This window comes from Lynx rufus, unplaced genomic scaffold (assembly GCF_022079265.1).
Source record: "Lynx rufus isolate CCGP_SWC_20201006 ecotype Redwood Valley unplaced genomic scaffold, mLynRuf1.p SCAF_4, whole genome shotgun sequence".
Classification (NCBI taxonomy): Eukaryota; Metazoa; Chordata; class Mammalia; order Carnivora; family Felidae; genus Lynx; species Lynx rufus.
The window spans coordinates 54,875,618-54,896,886 of NW_025814856.1; the positions used below are offsets into that span (position 1 = coordinate 54,875,618).

The window sequence follows — 21,269 nt, forward strand, 5'->3', positions numbered from 1 at the left end:
CATGTGGCAATGTGTGGAGATATTTTTGGTTGTCACAGTTTGGGGAGTGGGTAGTACTGGCATCTGATGGAATGCTGATAAATATCCTACAATGCATAGTTATAACAAAGACTTATCTATCCCAAAATGTCAGTTCTGCCAAGGATGAGAAAGTCTGCTCTAGATAAAGTAACAAGCACATTTAGTTGCTTTATTAATAAATTAGATTTATCATTATTATTTAGTATTAGTAATTCCACACTAATTTATTATTTAATGAATCTTTGATGAGTGGCTGTCTGAGTAATCAAATGAATAATAAAGAAGGGCTTGTGTTTGTCAGCCACCTTTGACTTTCATGACACAGTAACATTATAAAAACAGAAGCTGAGAAGACCAACATAGAATTGCTAACTTTTCTTATTGCCATGTATAGGCATCAAAAATAAAGACAGCAACTACTATAACAGTTATTTCATAAAGTGAAGGGCATTTAACCATCAAAATGTAGTAATATTAAAAATAATAAAAATAAAAAAGGAGGGATATTACTAAGAAAGTCAGTATGGCAGCAAACAGTTACTGTAGACTGGTGAAAAGTTTACCTCAGCCAGCTCCCAACCACTGTTCATCAACTGGGGACACTCTGAATGAGACCATAAGCTCCTTAAGGGAAAAGCACCTGTCTTACAGGTAGCCCTATGACTCTTAATGCTGGGCAGTCTGAGGAAGACTGCCAAAGCCACCCCACTTGTGCTGTCCATGCCCACCTGATATTCCAGGGAGAGCAAAGTCTCTGTCTTGGAAGTCCAGCTCCACTTGTGGACTACGTAGCCCTTGTAGTCATTGGTGGTCCCACCTTCCTCATCCAAGACCAAGACAAATGGGCAACTAGGAGAAATTCAGAGGTGAGAAGTTGATGCCAGGCCCCTGAAGGAAGCCCTCATCACTATGGGCTACAGGAAGGCAGGGCTCTGAGACTCTGTCTTGGGCTGAAGGAACCATGAAGTCCAGCAGGCAGCCTCACTGCCTCTGCCTAATGTGGTCTTAGGCCCTTTCACCTGTTGATGCTACTGGAATGTCTGTCAGAAAGGGCAGGTCTGAGAGATGATGGAGGTTCAGGCCACATCCAACAGGGGAAGAAATAGAATGTGTGTCCTGTTGCCCAAAATCTGGAGCATACAGGTGACAAAATGGGAAATGGAACATCTATAATGCAAGAGTCATTCCTTCTGAGAACAGTTCCTCATGAAAGGCCAAAATAAAATCAGCTTTTGGCTGACAAGAATATGTGCCTCTCTTAAAAGACCCCACGGAAGTGGTACCCATGGCCTCTCCTTCACTTACTCCTGGTATAAAAAAATTTTCTCTACTAAGTAATTCTTCTAGGAATTCCATCCAAGTCAACAATCAAGATCTTAGTGCCCTGGGGGTATAAGTGAGGAGTAGGACTTTGGGAATTGCCCCTCTCTTTTGCTATGACATGGATCCAGCAAGCAAAGGTCAGGCATCAAAATACCTACACCCTGCAGGCCCTACTTTAACCCTGTCTCACTGCCCTCCTAGACCTCTGGACATTGATGGCCCCTCCTTTTCCCATGGTGCCTCCCTTTGTCACCATCAAAGATACTTCTATGGGGCCAGGATTCCCCCAACCAACTCACCTGGCCTTCAGGTTGTAGTGAACACAGCCCTGGCCTTCAGCATTGAACAGAGCCAGAAAGGAGAAGCTGGGTGTGTCATTAAAGAGGCAGGTGATGGTTCTCCCTCTGCAGCACGTGGGGATCTGACACATGGCAATATTTCCAGAAGGATAGCTGACAGAAATGGTCAAGGAGAACTAGCAGAAAACTCTCCGGGTTCTGCTTTCAGGTGCTCCATGGAAAGTAAGTCTACATGTCAAAATGATAGCTATTTGGTGCATCATTCCCAGTCTTCAAAGACCCTCCCTGCACTTTGCATAAGTAACAACTAAATGACTATGGAACCCAACCATGCCCCAGGTGCCTTCTTGTATCTTCTTTCTACTCCTCAAACCACCCTGTGGTAGGCAGTATTATCTCCATCTCAGAGATGAGTAGGGTCTCTCTGTGTCTGGGGGTGCGGGTGGGGAGTGGTTCCTGGGATGTGGGACTTTCAGTGCTAAAACCAGGAAAGTCCCAGGCAAACCAGGACAAGTTGGCCACTCTACAGATGAGAAATCCAAGGACCAGAGAAATGATCTTCCCCACGTGACACCACAAGGAAGTGGCAGAACCAGGACCTGAATTCTGAAGCCAGTGATATTTCTAATGTTGTCAGGCTGCCTTCCCTTACTATCAGTCTAGAAGAGCAGGCAATGTTTCCCTGCTCATTTCCTACTAAGGTAACTCCAAGAAGCACTGGTCTCAGCTAAATAGGAACATGGTGTGGGCAGCTACTGTAGGAATTTCAGTAGTGCCCAGACAGAAGACTTTCAGTGGTTATCACTGGGGTTCAGCCTCTTATGGGTTTCCCATTAATGGGGGGAAAAGAGATAAACAGATAGGAATCATAAGTAGTAACCAAATAGAAATTCTGGAGCTGAATAGTACAATAACTGGAATGAAAAGTCACTAGCTGGGTTTAGCAGCAGATTGAAGCAGAAGAATAAGTGAACTTGAGGATAGATCAATTGGGTTTATCCAGTGTGAGAAGCACAAATTAAAAAGAATGAAGAAAATTTAACAGAGCCTAAGAGACCTATGGCAGACCATCAAACATATCAACGTATCCCTAACAGGAGTTCCAGAAGGACAGGAGAGAGAAGAGAAGAAAGAATATTAGAAGAAATAATGACTGAAAGTTCCACAAATTTGATGAAAGACATGAATCTACACAATCAAGAAACTCAACAAATTCCAAGGAGAATAATTCAAAGAGTGTCACACTGAGACACATTATTATCAAACTGCCAAAAACAAAGAGAGAATCTTGAAATCAGCAAGAGAAAAGAGACTCATCATATACATGGGATCTTTAATAAGGTTAAGGGCAATTTCTTATCAGAAAACATGGAGGCCAGGAGGAACTGGGAAAGAATATTTAAAGAGCTGAAAGAAAAACTGCCAACCAAGAATTCTATATTGAAAAAAACTATCCCTCAAAAATTAAGAAGAAATTAAGGCTTTCCAGATAGATAAAAGCTTAGGGAGTTCACCACTAGTAGACCTACCCTACAAGAAATGCTAGTTCTTCAGGCTGAAGTGAAAGGATACTAGACAGCAACTTAAAGCCATACAAAGAAAAAAAGAACACCAGTAAAGGTGTTTATAAAAGTAAATATAAAACCAGTATTATTATATTTTGATTTATAATTCCTTTTTTCCTGTATAAGTTGAAAGACAAATGCACAAAACAGTAATTGTACATCTATGTTAATGGCACTCAATGCACATATAAAGATGTAACTTCTGATAACAACATAAACGAGGAAGGATGAGCTGTATAGGAGCAGAGTTTTATATACTATTAAGCCTAAGTTGGTATTAATTCAAACTAGTTTCTTGTCAATTATAATACTCAAGTGTATTAGTTTCTTGGGGCTGCTATAACATCCAGGCCAAACCTGATAACCTGAACAACAGAAATTTATTCTCTCACAGTTTTGGAGGTTAGAAGTCTAAAATCAAGGTACTGACAGGACCATGATCTTGGGGGCTCTGGAGAAGAATCCTTCCTTGCCTCTCTGTAGTTTCTGGTGGTTGCCAAGAATCTTCAGCATTCCTTGGTTTATAGATGCATAATTCTAATCTCTGCCTCAGTCATCACATGGTCTTCTTCCCTCTTTGTGGTCCCTGCTTTCTCTTCTTAAGGGTACAAGTCATTGGATTGGAAGCCAATAATGACTTCATCTTAATTTATCTTCAAAGACCCTATTTCCAAATATGATCACATTCTGAGGTTCTAGTGAACATAAATTTTTAGGAGACACTATTAAAGTCCATTATACAAGAGTAACCACTAAAAAAAATAACTAAAAAATATGGGGCAAAGAAAATGAGAAAAGAATAAAAATGGAATACTACAAAAAAATCAGTTAAACACAAAAGAAGGTAATAATAGAGGAGCTGAGGAGCAAAAAAATGACATATATAAAACGAATAGTAAAATGGTGGAATTAAGTCCTTTCATATCAGCAATTACATTAAATACAAATGGATTAAATTCTGCAACCAAAGAGCAGAGATTGTCAGAATGAATTAAAAAAAAAATCCAACTATATGCTGTCTATAAGAGGTTTACTTGAAATCCAAAGATACAACTATGTTGAAAGTCAAATGATGGGAAAAAAGATATTCCATGCAAATAGTAACCAAAATAGAGCAGAGGTGGCTATACTGGTATCAGAGAAAACAGATTTTAAAAATTTCTATAAGAGACAAAGAAGGACATTATGTATTGAGAAAAGGGTCAATACCTAGAGAAGATACAATTATAGACATGTATACACCTAACAACAGAGCCCCAAAATATATAAAGCAAAAATTTACAGGATTAAAAATAGAAAAAGTTTTAAGTTGGAGACTTAAAAAGTTAAAAGTTGGAGACTTCACTACCTCACTACCTTACACAGAAGGTCAATAAAGAAAACAGAATTTGAACAACACTATAAACTAACTAGACCTAACAGAACACTCCACCCAACAGCAGCAGAATGCACATTCTTCTCAAGTGCATAGGACCATTCTCTGATAGAGACAATATGTTAGGACACAAAACAAGTCTCAATAAATTTTAAAAGATTGGAACCTTAGAAAGTATCTTCTCGGACAACAGAATGAAACTAGAAATCAATGGCAGAAGGATATTTGGAAATTTCTCAGGTGCAAATTAAAAAATACACATTTTAAACAACCAATGGATAGAGAAGAAATCACAAGGAAAATTAGAAAGATGTGTGAAAACAAAAATACAACACATCAAAACTTACAGGATAAGACACGGGAATGAGGTTGGAGGACAGAGTCCATGGGAATGGCACAGAGGCCAGGAATGCTGCCAACACCTGGCCCAGGTCAGTGAGAAGCCCTGGGGACCCAGCCGAGCCTGCTGCTCCTGTTCTCCAACATGCACCTCACAGGGAATGACCCCCAACTGGGTGCCTACTCCTACATTCAAGGCGACCTGATAGGTTTTCTGTCAGATGTTCCACTGTAATAATGCTGGAGTTATGAAGTCTCTGTTTCTTTGCTCCAAAACAGGACATTCTTCCCTGCATATAGAATAGGAGTAATGTTGGTCAGAATCTGGCTGGTGTTTAAAACTGAAGATTGTCATGACTGCTTAATGTAAGCTCTATTCTGAAGTAAAATTGTCTTAGAAATACTAAGTCAGTTTAATTCGTAGTGCTCAAAGAATCATCCACACAGGAACACAGTAATAATACTGGTGACCCAAATTTGCTTTTGGAACCATGAAACTTTGCTCGTTTTTGACTTTGACAATATAATCACAGATGACAATAGCGATGCATGGATTGTACAGTGTGCTCCAGAGAAAAAGCTTCCTATGGAACTACAAGATTCTTATGAAAAAGGATTTTGGACAGAATTTATGGGCAGAGTCTTTAAGTATTTGGGAGATGAAGGTATAAGAAAAGATGAAAAGAGCAGTGACATCAATGCCTTGGTGAACTTTGCCTTATAAAAAGGATAAATTTGGCTGTGTCATTATTTCAGATTCAAATTCAGTCTTCATGGATGGGGTTTTAGAAGCTACCAGTTTTCATGATATGTTAGACAATATGTTTATAAATCCAACATCTTTTGATAGCAATCGTCATCTCTCTGTGAAAAATTATCATGCTCATTCTTGCAATAGGTTCCAAAAAAAATATTTGCAAAATGTAGTTTTGGTAGACAAACGGTTACAAGAGGGAGTGAGTTATACATGAATGGTTTATGTAGGTGATGGTGAAAATGATGCCTTTCCAGTAACTTTTTTAAAGAATGATGATGCCATGCCACAGAAAGGATATACTTTACAGAAAACTCTTTCCAGAATGTCTTAAAATCTTGAACCTATGGAATATTCTGTTGTAGTTTGGTCTTCAGGTGTTGAAATAATTTCTCATTAACAATTGATTTATTTTTTTTATTTTAGAGAGAGTCCATGAGTGGGTGAGAGGGGCAAAGGGAGAGAGAGAAACACCCAAGCAGGCTCCACAGTGTAGAGCCTGATGTAGGGCTCAAGCCCATGACTCTGGGATCACAACCTGAGTCAAAATCAAGAATTGGATGCTCAACCAGGTGAACCACCCAGGTGTCACCACAGTTTCTAATAAAGGAATAATATACCAACAACAATGAAAAACTTATGGGATAAAGTGAGAACAGCGGTCAGGGAGAAATTTATAGCTGTAAATACCCACACTGAAAGAAGAGGGGCGCCTGGGTGGCTCAGTCGGTTAAGCGTCCACTCTTGATTTCAGCTCACATCATGATCTCATGGTTCGTGAGTTCGAGACCCACATCCAGCTCTGCGCTGACAGTGTGAAACCTGCTTGGGATTCACACTCTCTCCCTCTCTCTTTGCCCCTCCCCTGCTCACTCTCTATTTCTCAAAATAAATAAATAAGCTTTTTAAAAAAGGGAGAGAAGAAAGATCTCAAATCAATAACCATAATTACCACTTTAGGTACTAGAAAAAGAAGAGCAAATTAAAGTTAAAGCTAGGAGAAGGGAAGAAATAATAAAGATTAGCAGAAACAGAAACAAAATAGAGAACAGAAAAGCAACAGAAAGAACCAACAAAACCAAAAGTTGGTTCTTTGAAAAGATCGACAAAATTGAGAAAACTGTAACTAGACTGCCAAAAAAAAAAAAAAAGGAAAATTCAAATTCCTAAAATCAGAAATGAAAGTGGAGACACATAAGAGAAGTATATGAACCGTTTTACATCTACAGGTTAGATAGCCTACTTGGAAAAAAAATTCCTAGAAACATGCAAAGGGAAATTGCAGGATAAAAGATCAACACCCAGAAATCAGTTGCCCCTCATTAACATGGGTTGTCTTTCCATTTATCTCATTCTTCTTTAATTTATCTTAACAGTATTTTGTAGTTTTTAGTGTACAAGTCTGACACTTCCTTGGTTAAATTTATTCCAAAATATCTTCTTTTTAAAATTTAATTTATTTAAAGTTAATTAATATACAGTGTAGTATTGGTTTCAGAAGTAGACCCCAATTATTCATCACTTACAGATAACACCCCATGCTCATTCCAAAAAGTGTCCTCCTTAATGCCCATCACCCATTTAGCCCATCCCCCCACCCATATCCCCTCCAGCAGCCCTCAGTTTGTTCAATGTATTTAAGAGTTTCTTACAGTTTGCCTTCCCTTCCCTATTTTCATCTGTTTTGTTTCTTAAATTCCACGAGTGAAATATGATATTTGTCTCTGACTTATTTAGCTTAGCATAATACACTCTAGTTCCACCCACCTTGTTGCAAATGGCAATATTCCATTCTTTTTGATCACTGAGTAATAATACATTGTGTATGTATGTATGTGCATGTATATACACATACATGTGTATATATACATACATGTGTACATACACATGCACGTGTGTATATACATGCATGTGTATATACATACATGTGTATATATACACACACATACATACACACACATACATACACACACATACATGCCACATCTTCCTTATCCATTCATCAGCCAAAAGACATTTGGGTTCTGTCCATAATTTGGCTATTGTTGGCAGTGCTGCTATAAACAGTGGGATGCATGTACCCCCTCAAATCAGCATTTTTACATCCTTTGGATAAATTCCTAGTAGTGCAATTGCTAGGTTGTAGGGTAGTTCTATTTTTAATTTTTTGAGGAAACTCCACTAGGTTTCCAGAGTAGCTGTACCAATTTGCATTCCCAACAGCAGTGCAAAAGGGTTCTTTTTTCTCTGTATCTTTGCCAATATGTATTGTTGCCTGAGTTGTTAATTTTAGCCATTCTTTTTTTTTTTTTAATTTTTTTTTCAACGTTTATTTATTTTTGGGACAGAGAGAGACAGAGCATGAACGGGGGAGGGGCAGAGAGAGAGGGAGACACAGAATCGGAAACAGGCTCCAGGCTCTGAGCCATCAGCCCAGAGCCTGACGCGGGGCTCAAACTCACGGACCGCGAGATCGTGACCTGGCTGAAGTCGGACGCTTAACCGACTGCGCCACCCAGGTGCCCCTAATTTTAGCCATTCTGACAGATGTGAGGTGGTATCAAAATCTCACTGTGGTTTTGATTTGTATTTCCCTGATGATGAGTGACATTGAGTATCTTTTCATGTGTCTGTTAGCCATCTGGATGTCTTCTTTGGAAAATTGTCTATACATATCTTCTGCCCATTTCTTCACTGGACTTTTTGGCTTTTTGAGCTTGATAAGTTGTTTATAGATTTTGGATACTAACCCTTTATCTGATATGTCATTTGCAAATATCTTCTCCCATTATTTCTATTGACTTTTAATTTTGTTAATTGTTTCCTTTGCTGTGCAGAAGCTTTTTATCTTGATGAGGTCCCTATAGTTCATTTTTGCTTTTAATTCCCTTGCCTCTGGAAATATGTCTAGTAAAAGTTGCTATGGCCAAGGTCAAAGAGGTTGCTGCCTGTTTTCTCCTCTAGGATTTTGATGGTTTCCTATCTCACATTTAGGTCTTTCATATATGTTGAATTTATTTTTGTGTATGGTGTAAGAAAGTGGTCCAGGTTCATTCTTCTGCATGTTGCTGTCCAGTTTTTCCAGCACCATTTGCTGAAGACACTGTCTTTTTTCCATTGGATATTCTTTCCTGTTTTGTCAAATATTAGTTGGCCATATATTTGTAGGTCCATTTCTGGGTTAGAGAACCCAGAACCATACTGTCTTGATGATTATAGCTTTGTAATATAGCTTGATGCCTGGAGTTATATGCCTTCAGCTTTAGTTTGCTTTTTCAACAATATTTTGGCTATAAAGGGTCTTTTCTGGTTCCATACAAATTTTAGAATTGTTTATTCTAGCTCTGTGAAGAATGCTGGCTTGAGTTTCCCAAACAAACAAAAACTAAAGGAGTTTGTGACCACTAAACCACTCCTGCAAGAAATTTTAAGGGGGAACACTCTGAGTGGAGAAAAAAAGAAGACCAAAGCAACAAAGACTACCAAGGGCCAGAGGACATCGCCAGAAACACCAACTCTATAGGTAACACAATGGCACTAAATTCATATCTCTCAACAATTACTCTGAATGTAAATAGACTAAATGCTCCAATAAAATGACATAGGGCATCAAAACGGATAAAAAACAAGATTCATCTATATGCTGCCTACAAGAGACTCATTTAAGATCTAAGGACACCTGCAGATTGAAAGTGAGGGGATGGAGAACCATCTATCATGCTAATGGACATCAAAAGAAAGCTGGAGTAGCCATACTTCAACAAACTAGATTTTAAAACAAAGACTGTAACAAGAGATGAATAAGGGCATTATATCATAATTAAGGGATCTATCCATCAAGAAAATATAACAATTGTAAATATTTAGGCCCAACTTGCAAGACTCAAACATATAAATCACTTAATCACAAACATAAACTCATTGATAATAATGCCATAATAGTAGGATACTTTAATACCCCACTTACCACAATGGACAGATCATCTAAGCAGAAAATCAGCAGGGAAACAATGGCTATGAATGACACACTGGACAAGATGAACTTAAAAAATATATTCCGAACATTTCATCCTAAAGCAACAGAATGCACATTCTTCTCGACTGCACATGGAACATTCTCCAGAAAAGATTACATACTGAGTCACAAATCGGCCCTCAACAAGGACAAAAAGATCAGGATCATACCATGCATATTTTCATACCACAACACTATGACACTTGAAATCAACCACAAGAAAAAATTTGGAAAGCCCTCAAACATTGAGGTTAAATAAAATCTACTAAAGAAATGAATGGGGGGCACCTGGGTGGCTCAGTCAGTTATGCGTCCAACTTCGGCTCAGGTCATGATCTCACTGTTCATGAGTTCGAGCCCCACGTCAGGCTCTGTGCTGACAGCTCAGAGGCTGGAGCCTGCTTCGGATTCTGTGTCTTCCTCTCTCTCTGTCCTTTCCCCACTCATACTGTCTCTCTCTGCCTCTCAAAAAATGAATAAATGCTAAAAAAAAAATCTTAAAAACAAAAAAGAAATGAATGGGTTAACCAGGAAATTAAAGAAGCACTTTTTTTTTTTAATTTTTTTTTTCAACGTTTATTTATTTTTTGGGGGACAGAGAGAGACAGAGCATGAACGGGGGAGGGGCAGAGAGAGAGGGAGACACAGAATCGGAAACAGGCTCCAGGCTCTGAGCCATCAGCCCAGAGCCTGACGCGGGGCTCAAACTCACGGACCGCGAGATCGTGACCTGGCTGAAGTCGGACGCTTAACCGACTGCGCCACCCAGGCGCCCCTAAAGAAGCACTTTTTAAAAGTACATGCAAGCAAATGAAAATGAAAACATGACAGTCCAAACCCTTTGGGATGCAGCAAAGGCAGTCCTAAGAGGAAAATACATTGCAATTCAGGCCTATCACAAGAAGCAAGAAAGGTCCCAAATACACACATCCTAACCTTACACCTAAAGGTGCTAGAAAAGGAGCAGCAAATAAAGCCTAAAGCTGGCAGAAGAAAGGAAGTAATAAAGATTAGAGCAGAAATAAGATGTAGAAACCAAAACCCCAGTAGAACAGATCAATGAAATTAAAGGCTGTTTTTTTTTTTGAAGGAAATCTAGCCAGACTTATCAAAAAGAAAAGAGAGAGAACTTAAATAGATAAAATCATGAATTAAAGAGGAGAGATCACAACCAACACCACAGAAATACAAAAATTATAAGGGAATACTATGAAAAATTATATGCCAACAAACTGGACAATTTGGAAGAAATGGACAAACTCCTAGAAACTCACACACTACCAAAACTGAAACAGGAAGGAACAGAACATTTGAAGAGGCCCATAATCAGCAAAGAAATTGAATCAGTTATCCAAAACCTTCCAACAAACAAGAGTCCTGGGCCAGATAGCTTCCCAGGGGTATTATACCAGACAGTTGAAGGATTGATGCCTATTCTCCTAAAAGTGTTCTAAAAAATAGAAATGGAAGGAAGCTTCCAGACTCATTCTCTGAAGACAGCATTACCTTGATTCTAAATCCAGACAAAGACCCCACTAAAAAGTAGAATTACAAGCCAATATCCCTGATGAAATTGGATATTAAAATCCTCAACAAGATACTAACAAATTGAATTCACAGTACATTAAAAGAATTATTCACCATCATCAAGTGGTATTTTCCCAGGCTGCAGGGCTGGTTCAATATTCACAAAGCAGTCAACGTGATACACCACATTAATAAAAGAAAGGGTAAGTACCACATGATCCTCTCAATAGATTCAGAAAAAGCATGTGACAAAATATAGCATCCTTTCTTGATAAAAACCCTCAAGAATGTGGGGATAGAGGGAACAAATCTCAACATCATAAAGGCCACATATGACAGACCCACAGCTAATATCATTCTCAATGGGGAAAAACATAGCTTCCTCCCTAAGGTCAGGAACATGACAGGGAGGTCCACTCTCACCCCTGTTGTTCAACAGGGTACTGGAAGTCCTAGCCTCGGCAATTAGACAACAAAAAGAAATAAAAGGCATACAAATTGGCAAAGAAGAAGTCAAACCTTTACTCTTTGCAGTGACAAGATACTCTAAATGGAAAACCCAAAAGACTCCACAAAAAACTGCTAGAACTGATACATGAATTCAGCAAAGTCACAGGATATAAAATAAATGTACAGAAGTTGGTTGATTTCTATACACCAATAAATGGAGCAGCAGAAAGAGTAATCAAGGAGTCAATCCCACTTACAACTGCACCAAAAACCATAAAATACCTAGGAATAAACCTAATCAAAGAGGTAAAAGATTTGTATAGTGAAAACTATAGAAAGCTTATGAAAGAAACTAAAGAAGACACAAAGAAATGGAAAAACATTCCATGCACATGGATTGGAAGAACAAATATTGTTAAAATATCAATACTACCCAAAGCAATACACATATTCTGTACAATCCTTATCAAAATACTCTTTTTGACACTATTGTAAATGGCATCATTTCCTTTTGTTCATTTCCTTTTTATTGTTATAGTTGTTCATACAGCATTTCATATCATTTGTGGCTAGTATTTATGAATTGGAAGACTTCATCTTATTCATGGCAATATGCCCCACAGTAAACTACAGATTCAATTCAATCCATATCAAAATTTCATCAATCTTTTTTGCAAAAAATGGAAAACTTATTTTAAAATTCATATGGACTTGCACTGGACCCCACATAACCAAAAAAATATTGAAAAAAGAACAAAGTTGAAGGACTCAAACTTCCTGATTTCAACACATTACTATAAAGCTACAATAATCAAAACACTGTGGCACGAGCACAATAAGACATACAGATCAATGGAATAGAATTAAGACTACAAATGGGGCGCCTGGGTGGCTCAGTCGGTTAAGCATCAGACTTCAGCTCAGGTCACGATCTCGCGGTCCGTGGGTTTGAGCCCCGCGTCAGGCTCTGTGCTGATGGCTCAGAGCCTGGAGCCTGCTTCTGATTCTGTGTCTCACTCTCTCTCTGCCCCTCCCCTGTTCATGCTCTGTCTCTCTCTGTCTCAAAAATAAATAAAAAACGTTAAAAAAAAAAGACTACAAAAATAAACCCATACATCTACGGTTAACAATCTTCAGCAAGGGTGCCAAGAACATTCAATGGTGAAAGAATAGTTTACTCAAGAAATAGAGGTGGAACAACTGGGAATCACATGTGAAAGAATGGAGTTGGAGCCTTATATCACCATATGCACTATATGCAAAAATCAACTCAAAATGGATCAAAGACCTAAATGTAAGAGCTATAAGTATGAAACTCTTAGAAGACAACACAGGCATGAGAATGGTTTCTTAAATATGAAACCCAAAGCACAAGGAATAAAAAAAAAGAAAAACTGGACTTCATAAAAATTAAAAACTTCCACATACCAAAGAGGGTGAGCAAGAGTGAAAAAACTTCCCACAGTATAGGGAAAAAAAATTGCAAATCATATGTCTGATAAGGATCTAGTATCTACAATATATAAAGGAACTCTTACAACTCAGCAAGTAAATGACAATCAAAAAATGCACAAAATACTTGAATACACATTTTTACAAGAAGATACACAAAGAAGGTATATGAATATACTTGAAATTGTTAGTTATTAGAAAAATTCTATTCAAAACCACAATGAGATATGACTTTACATCCACTAGAATGGCTGGAATTTAAAAATTGAAATGTATCAAGTGTAGTCAAGAATGTAGAGAACCTGGAACCCTCATACATGTGGGTGGGGATATAAAATAGCACAGTCACTGTGGAAAACTTTTTGGAGGTTCCTCAGTAAGTTAAACATAGAATTACCATATAATCCAGGAATTCTACTCCTAGGTATAGACCCAAAAGAATTGAAAACAGGTGTGCAAAAACTTCTATAAGAATGTTCATAGCCAAATGGTGGGGAAAGTCTAATGTCCATAAACAAATGAATGAATTAGAAAAAAGTGGAATATCCATATAGCAAAATTTTATACACGCACACACGTTATAATAAAAATAACATAAATTCTGAGACATGCTGCAATATGTATGAACCTTGAAAACATTATGCTAAGTGAAGGAGGCCAGACACAAAAGGTCACATGTTGTAGGATTCCATTTACATGAGGTGCCCAGAATAGGCAAATCAAAAGAAATAGAAAACAGATTGGTGGTTGCCAGGGCTAGGGTAGGGGAAAACAGAAAGTAACAGAAAACTGCTTAATGGGTATAGGGTTTTCTTTTGGGGTGATGAAATGGTTGTGGAACTTGATAGTGGTGATGGTAGCACAACGCTATAAATGCACTAAATGCCACTAAATTGTATATATTAAAATATTTTATTTTATGCCATGTAAATGTCAATTAAAAAAGAGGCAGTGATGTATATTAAAATGCGGATGAACCTTGAAAACATTAATGTGAGTGAAAGAAGCCAGATACAAAAGGCCACATATTGCATGATCCTATTTATATGAAATATCTGAAACAGGTGAATGCATAGAGGCAAAAAGCAGATTAGTGGTCCCCAGGAGCTACAGGGGAGGGGAAATGGGGAGTGACTGCTTAACAGACACATGGGATTTGCTTTCAGGGTGATGAAAACACCCTGAAACTAGATAGTGGTGATGACTGCACAGCATTGTGAATGTACTTAATGCCGTTGAGTGATACACTTTAAAATGGTTAAAACGATAAATTTTATGTTATGTATATTTTACCATATTAAAAAAAAAACACAGAGTGGTTCTGAGCGCTCCACCAACCCTTAAGGGCACAGGGCTGAGCACAGCACTGTGCACTGTGATTAGGGTTTGTTTCTAATGTGATGAGTCTGTCTGTGCATATGAAAAAATGTTTTGAGGGAAGTTTGAGGGGAGAATGGGTAGCTGAGCCAAGACATCCAGGAGGTGCTGACAATGGAATGAATGAAACCCAAATGAAAAGAATACTGGGATGGTTTCTGGGGTCTGGTGTTGACAAAGAGCAAACCAATCAGGGCTGGGAGCTCTTTGGCATCCCAAGGGCAGATGAACCATTTCTACCTGAGGTTTTGTCCAGCAATCTCCATGGGACCAGAATTAATCGCTGAGCCCAGAAAACATCTTCCAAACATTTTCTCTACTTCCAAGGGATCCAACAGCTGCATGGGTGCTTTGGCCATTTGAACGCAGTAACACAGAATTTTTCTATCAAGATCACTGGGTCCAACTTCCTCAGCTTCGAATGAAGGGAAGTGAGGCCCAGAGAGATGAAGTGACCTGTGCAGGGTCACCAAGAAGAACTGGGCCTAGAACCCAGCCTCTTGGGACTCCCAAAGAGGAAATGCGTTGATGGCCAGGATGTGGTTATTTCTGGCATATGAGTCAAGCATGCCAGCAGCATGGCCTGCAGGTTTGGGGTGGTCTCACCCAGGGGGACCTCAGGATTCTGGAACAGGGAAGAGAACAGACTGTGCTCTAGCCCACCTACTCTGGTCCTGCTGATAGCAACAGAATTCACAGACATAGCTTTTCCAGGGGCTCAGGAAGACGATCCTACTCAAGGCAGTGGAAGAATAGGAAAGGGGGAAAGGAGAGCCCTTGACCCACAGCAAGCAGCAGCTACCCTGGAAAGAGTTTGCCATGTACAGTATGACAAGGCTCACTGGAAGCAAGGCTGAGCAGAGTGTGATGAATGGATTCATTTACAGTCAGAGAAACAATAGGACTCCTTTGACAGGGTGCTTAAATTCTGAATTCCCAGTTCAGTCGGAGAGGAGGCCAAATGAAGTGAGGGGGGACTGCTGCTGGGCAGCCCGAGAGTTCAGAGAGCTCCCTCTCCTCCAAAGGTATGGGCCACTAAGTACCTAGAGGTTTTATTATTAAATGAGGCTCCCTTCCATCCCCCATCTCCTATTCTCTGCTGGAGGAAACAATCCTAGAAGGCATAAAAATGGTGCCAGAAAGAGGTCCCTAAATGGAGGTGAAGTGGTCCTGAACCTGGGCCTGGCTTTGCCACCAAATTCCTTTTGTGACATTAAATTGAGTCACACCATCTGTTCCTACAAAGAAGGGACAAGAATGTCTGGCTTAGTGTCTCCTCTCTTTGACGTATCATCCAACTAGAGTGCAGAACCTGGAATAAATGCTTTGCCCTCTCTGGCTTCACAGCCTTGCTGCCAAATGAGTTGGGCATCTGGTCCAGCCCCACTGCCTACTGGGGAGTGAATGACAGGACCGGGGCTGCAAGGGGACTTCTTCTTCTTCTTTTTTAAGTTTATTCATTTATTTTTGAGAGACAAAGAGAGAGGCAGATAGAGAATCCCAAGCAGGCTCCACTCTGTTAGTGCAGAGCCCAACACGAGGCTCAATCTCACAAACATGAGATCATGACCTGAGCCAAAATCAAGAGCCAGACGCTCAATTCACGGAGCCACCCAGGCGCCCCTCCAAGGTGACTTCTTGATGCACTGTTTCCCACCCAGACATCCTCCAAAGAGAGCCTTCTCTGACCTGGACAGATGCTTAATGTCCTGAAGAACCTGTAACCAGGCTTCTCTGGTCAGGTGAAAAGCCAAAGTAAATCAAGCCTGTTCAAACCCAGAAATTTTCTGGGGCTGAGTTGTTGGGGAGAAGGGGCAGCAGCAAATAAAAGGATACTACACGAAGGAGGACCCATCACAGAAGGTGTAATGCAACTTGATGACCTTCTTAGATGTCTTAGACTCCTGAGAATGTTGGCTGAAGTGAGGCTGTTGATGGGCAGGAGGCTGGTGAGGGGTGGGAGTGGAAGTCTGAGCACCTGGAGGGTGAGGGGTCTGAGCGTCCCCTTTCGGGGCTGACATTAGATGAGAGGGCATCTTTGCCCTGTAGTTGCGAAAGATCATGGGGTAGGAGAAATTCCTCCCTTTCCACGAGGCCCTTTCAGCTTCTCTGCAGGGAAGGAGACCAACATATCTTCTAGCCACTTGGCTCTTACTCACCAGGAACACTCTCTCTATAGCCCCTGCCCAGCTCCCAAGACTCTTGTCCCATTTCTCTGTCCCCAAAGTACCTGTGCCCACCCTACTCCCCCTCATCCTAAAGGCAGTACTTAGGAAGAACTGGGAAGGCCCTGGTACCCTTCTGAAACCATTTCTTGCCTGATTTCCAATGGGATGAGGACCCATGGAGTGGGACTGAGTACAGAAGGGGAGTCTGGAGGGCAGGGTCTGGGGACTCTGCTCACTCCCCACTCCTGAGGTTACAAAGAAAGAGCTTCCATCCAGAATGTTACAGTAAAGGGCAAACTGGGTAGCTTCCCTCCTCCCATGTTCTGTAGCTGCAGTGATGGCCCATGGGAGCCCAAGACATATGCCTTAGATGGGGCTAGGTTTTAAATCCTTTATGGCCCATGGTCTGAGCCTTTGGAGAAATGTAGACTAACTTACTAGGACTTGTGGGACCCCAAATCATAGATATCATTAATCACCCAGGTCAATGTTTTTTGTTTGCTCTGAGAGGATTTTTGCTGCTGCTGCTGCTGTTGTAGGAAAACATCTGACAAATTGTGTTAAGAAATAAACATTCAAGGCACAAAGCCTAAAAAGTGTAAGGAGCCCTGCAAAAGGTGAGGAGGCTAAGATCAATGACCTGGTGTCAGGTCCACCAAATTGTGGGACCTCCGGCAATAGCTTATTGGCTTGCTCAGGCTACTGGTTTCCTCATCCGCAAAATGGGCATACCCCTTCTTCCTCATCAGGTTATAGTGAGGGCTGAAAAGGACTGTGAGTGGTGAGAGCGTAGGGACATTAATGCATATGAGGGATGGCCATCACCCCATCACTGGTCACTGTCGTTGAGGGCACTGGGCAGCTGGCACTTCCTGGCCCTGCTCAGACACTTCCGTGAATTCCCCGTCATGCACACACAGGTAGCTGGCAGCCATACCCAATGCTCGCGTCTGCCCCCAACCACCCAGGCGCTCACATAAGGCGACACATCTCCTGCAGCTTCTCTCGGGCCTCAGGGCAGGGGTCGCTGAACTCCATACTGTCAGAGGCAGAGTTTCCGAGTCCTCGTTGGAGGGGTGACATGGGTATGTCTTCGAAGTTTTTTGATCTGCCTGTGGCTGGAAAGGAAGAAGTTAGAGAGGGGTTCTAGAGGATGGTTTCTTAAGACGTCATGTTTACATGGGGGTGAGGTGGCAGGGAGAGGATAGCAACTTCTCCTGATAGTCAAAATAATCGGGGGGCATCATTCATGCTTCCCGGGGATGGGAATCCCTGGCATGTCACTATAACACAGAGACACTGCTCTGTGAGTCAACTAAGAATGTGTTAGGAACAGGCATGTGCAGAGTGGCGTACCCAGCTATGTTTCCCCAGGACAGCCTGGGCCTGGGGCTGCCATGCATGCTGAAGTGATTCCCTTTTGACACTTCTGATTAAAGACAGAAAATCTCAGTTCCAACTCAATTGGCTGCAACACTTCTCCGACGCTGGCTAATCTTGGGCCTTCTGCAGAGGGCAGTGTGTATCGACAGACTAAGACTGCATTTTTTTTTTTTTTTTTTTTTTACATATTGTGGTAAAATACATGTAACAAAAATTTACCATCCTAACCATTTTTACATGTACAGTTCAGTGATATTAAATACATTCACACTGCTGTGCAACAATCACTATCATCTACCTCTATAACTCTTTCTCATTTTGTAAGTTAAAGCTCTTACCCATTAAATAGTAACAACTCCCCATTCTCTACTCCCCACAGCCTCTAGTAACCATCACCTTACTTTCTGTCTGTCTGAGTCTGACTATTCTAAATACCTCATATAGGTAGAGCCATATAGTACTTATCTTTTTGTGATTAGCTTATTTCACTTAGCATAATGTCCTCAAGCTTCTTCCACATTATAGCATGTGTCAGAATTTCCTCCCTTTTAAAGGCTGAGCAATATTCCGATGTGTATGTATAGACCACATTTTATCCACTCATCCATTGATGGACACTTGGGTTGCTCCCATGTTTTAGCTATTGAGAATAATGTTGCTAGGAACATGGATGGATATATATATATATATGGATATATATATATATGGATATATATATATGGATATATATATGGATATATATATATATGGATATATATATGGATATATATATATGGATATATATATGGATATATATGGATATATATATATATATATATATATATATATATATACATATCATGTGTATGTTTCCATGATACATGGAAACATACATATTTGGATATGTTTCCAAATTGTATGTTTCCAATTTGAACGTCTTTTATTCCTTTTCTTCTCAATCTTGCTTTGGCTAGAACTTCCAGTTCTAAGTTGAATATAAGGGGTGAACTTGGGTACCTTTTCCTTGTTCCTGATCTTAGAAGAAGAGCTTTCCATCTTTCATCACTGAATATGATGCTTGTTCTATGTTTTTCACATATAACTTTTACCACGTGAAGGTAGTTTACTTCTATTCCTAGTTTGTTGAGTGTTTTTTAATCATGAAAGGGTGTTGAATTGTCAAATGCTTTTTCTGCACTGAGATGATCATGTGGTTTTTTTCCCCTTCACTCTGCGATTGAGTTTTGTTATTGAACCATGTTTGCATTCCAGGAATAAATCCTTCTTGGTGTCATGTTGTATAATCCCTAATGTACTATTGAATTCCGTTTGCTAGTATATTGTGGAAGATTTTTGCATCAATGTTCATAAAGGACATTGTCTGTGGTTTTCTTTTGTTGTAGTGTCCTAGTCTGGTTCTGGTATCAGGGTAATGCTGGCCTCACAGAAGGAGTTGAGAAGTGTTCTCTCTTATTTTTTTGTTAAACTTTGAGAATGAAGAATAATTGTAATTTTTTAAATGTTTGGTAGAATTCACCACTGAAGCCATCAGGTCTAGGGTTTTTCTTTGTTGGTAGGTTTTTGATTACTGATTTAATCTCCATAGTATTTATAGATCTATTAACATTTTTCTACTTCTTCCTGAGTCTTGGTAGGTTTTGTGTTTCTAGGAATCTATCCATTCCATGCAAGTTATCTAATTTGTTGGTGTATGATTGTTCATTTTCTCTGTTCTAATCTGTATTTTTTACCTTGTCTAGCTTTGGTTTTAGATTCTTCTTCTTTTTCTAGGTCCTTAACTTGTGAAGTTAGGTTATTTGATGTCTTTCTTATCTTTTAATGTAAGCACTTAAAACTGTAAATTACCCCCTTAGTACTACTTCTGCTGCATCCTGTAAGTTTTGGTATATTGTATTCTAATTTTTATTCATCTCTGTTTTCTAATTTCTCTTGCAATTTCTTCTTTAATCTGTTGGTTGTTTAAGAATGTGTTATTTACTTTCCACAATTTTGTGGTTTTTTTCTAGTTTTCCTTCTGTTATTGATTTCTAACTTCATCCCACGGTGGTCCGAAAAGATACTTTGTATATCCTTTTTAATTGATTGAGACTTAAAATCTGTGGCCTAACAAATGTCCTATCCTGAAAAATCTCCCATGTGCACTTGAAAAGAATGTGTATTGTTTTGTGGTTGTGCTCTAATTGGTTTATTTCCTCTCTTTCCTTACTTATCTTTTGCCTGGTTGTTTTTCCATTATGGTGAGTAAGGTATTGAAATTTTCAACCACTATTGTAGAACTGTCTTTATTCTGTCAGTTTTTGCTTCAGCTATATATATTTTTTTGCATCAGATATTTTTATGGTCTGTTATTAGGTGCATAAACATTTATAATTATTATATCTTCTTGTCGTATTGAAACTTTTATTAATACCAGTGTCCTTTTTCTCTTATAAACTTTTGAGAGAGAGAGAGAGAGAGAGAGAGAGAACGAACATGCATGCTCAAGCAGGGGAAGGGGAGAGGGAGAGAGAGAATCTCAAGCAGGCTCCATGCCTAGCACAGAGCTCGACATGGGGCTTGATCTCAACAATTGTGAGATCATGACCTGAGCCAAAATCAAGAGTCGGATGGTCAACCGACTGAGCCACCCAGGCGCCCCTCTTGTAATCTTTTTTGATTTAAAGTCTATTTTGTCTGATACTAGTATTGCTACCCCCGTTCTCTTTGGTTAATATTTGCATAGAATATCTTTTCTCCGTCCTTTTACTTTCAACCTGTTTGTGTCCTTGGATCTCAAGTGAATCTCTTATAGATAGTACATCATTGGATCATGTGCTCTAATCCATTCTGCCAATCTCTGTCTTTTGATTGGGGAGTTTAATCCATTCATATTTAAAGTAATTACTGACAAGGGATTTCTGTCATTGTACTTTTTGTTTACTAAATGCCTTATGGCTTTGGTCCCTCAGGTCCTACAATACTGTTTTGTGTTGATTGTGTGATAAGATATTTAAATTCCTTTCTCATTTGCTTTTTTGTATGTTGTATAGCTATTTTCTTTGTGGTTACAATGAGGGAAACAGTGGGGATTACATTTAACATCCCAAAGTTCTAACACTCTAATTTGAATTTTTATCAGCTTAATTTACAAAAACTCTCCTTTAACAGATTCATTCCCACCTCTTTCAGTTGTTACAAGATTATATCTTTATAATTTTTTAAATGTGTATTTATTTTTAAGA

At 39.5% G+C, this 21,269-nt stretch overlaps 1 protein-coding gene across 1 annotated transcript in view; it reads right to left on the reverse strand.

Moving 5' to 3' along the window:
• Positions 1–21,269, reverse strand: part of CUNH3orf20 (chromosome unknown C3orf20 homolog) — an 89,258-nt gene that overhangs the window by 57,424 nt on the left and 10,565 nt on the right. The window contains exons 4-7 of the mRNA XM_047096211.1: positions 17,642–17,777; positions 16,334–16,606; positions 1,644–1,796; positions 750–870 (exon numbers count right to left, since the gene is read on the reverse strand). Of these exons, the coding sequence (XP_046952167.1) occupies positions 750–870; positions 1,644–1,796; positions 16,334–16,606; positions 17,642–17,777 (683 nt within the window). The remainder of the gene's footprint in view (positions 1–749; positions 871–1,643; positions 1,797–16,333; positions 16,607–17,641; positions 17,778–21,269) is intronic.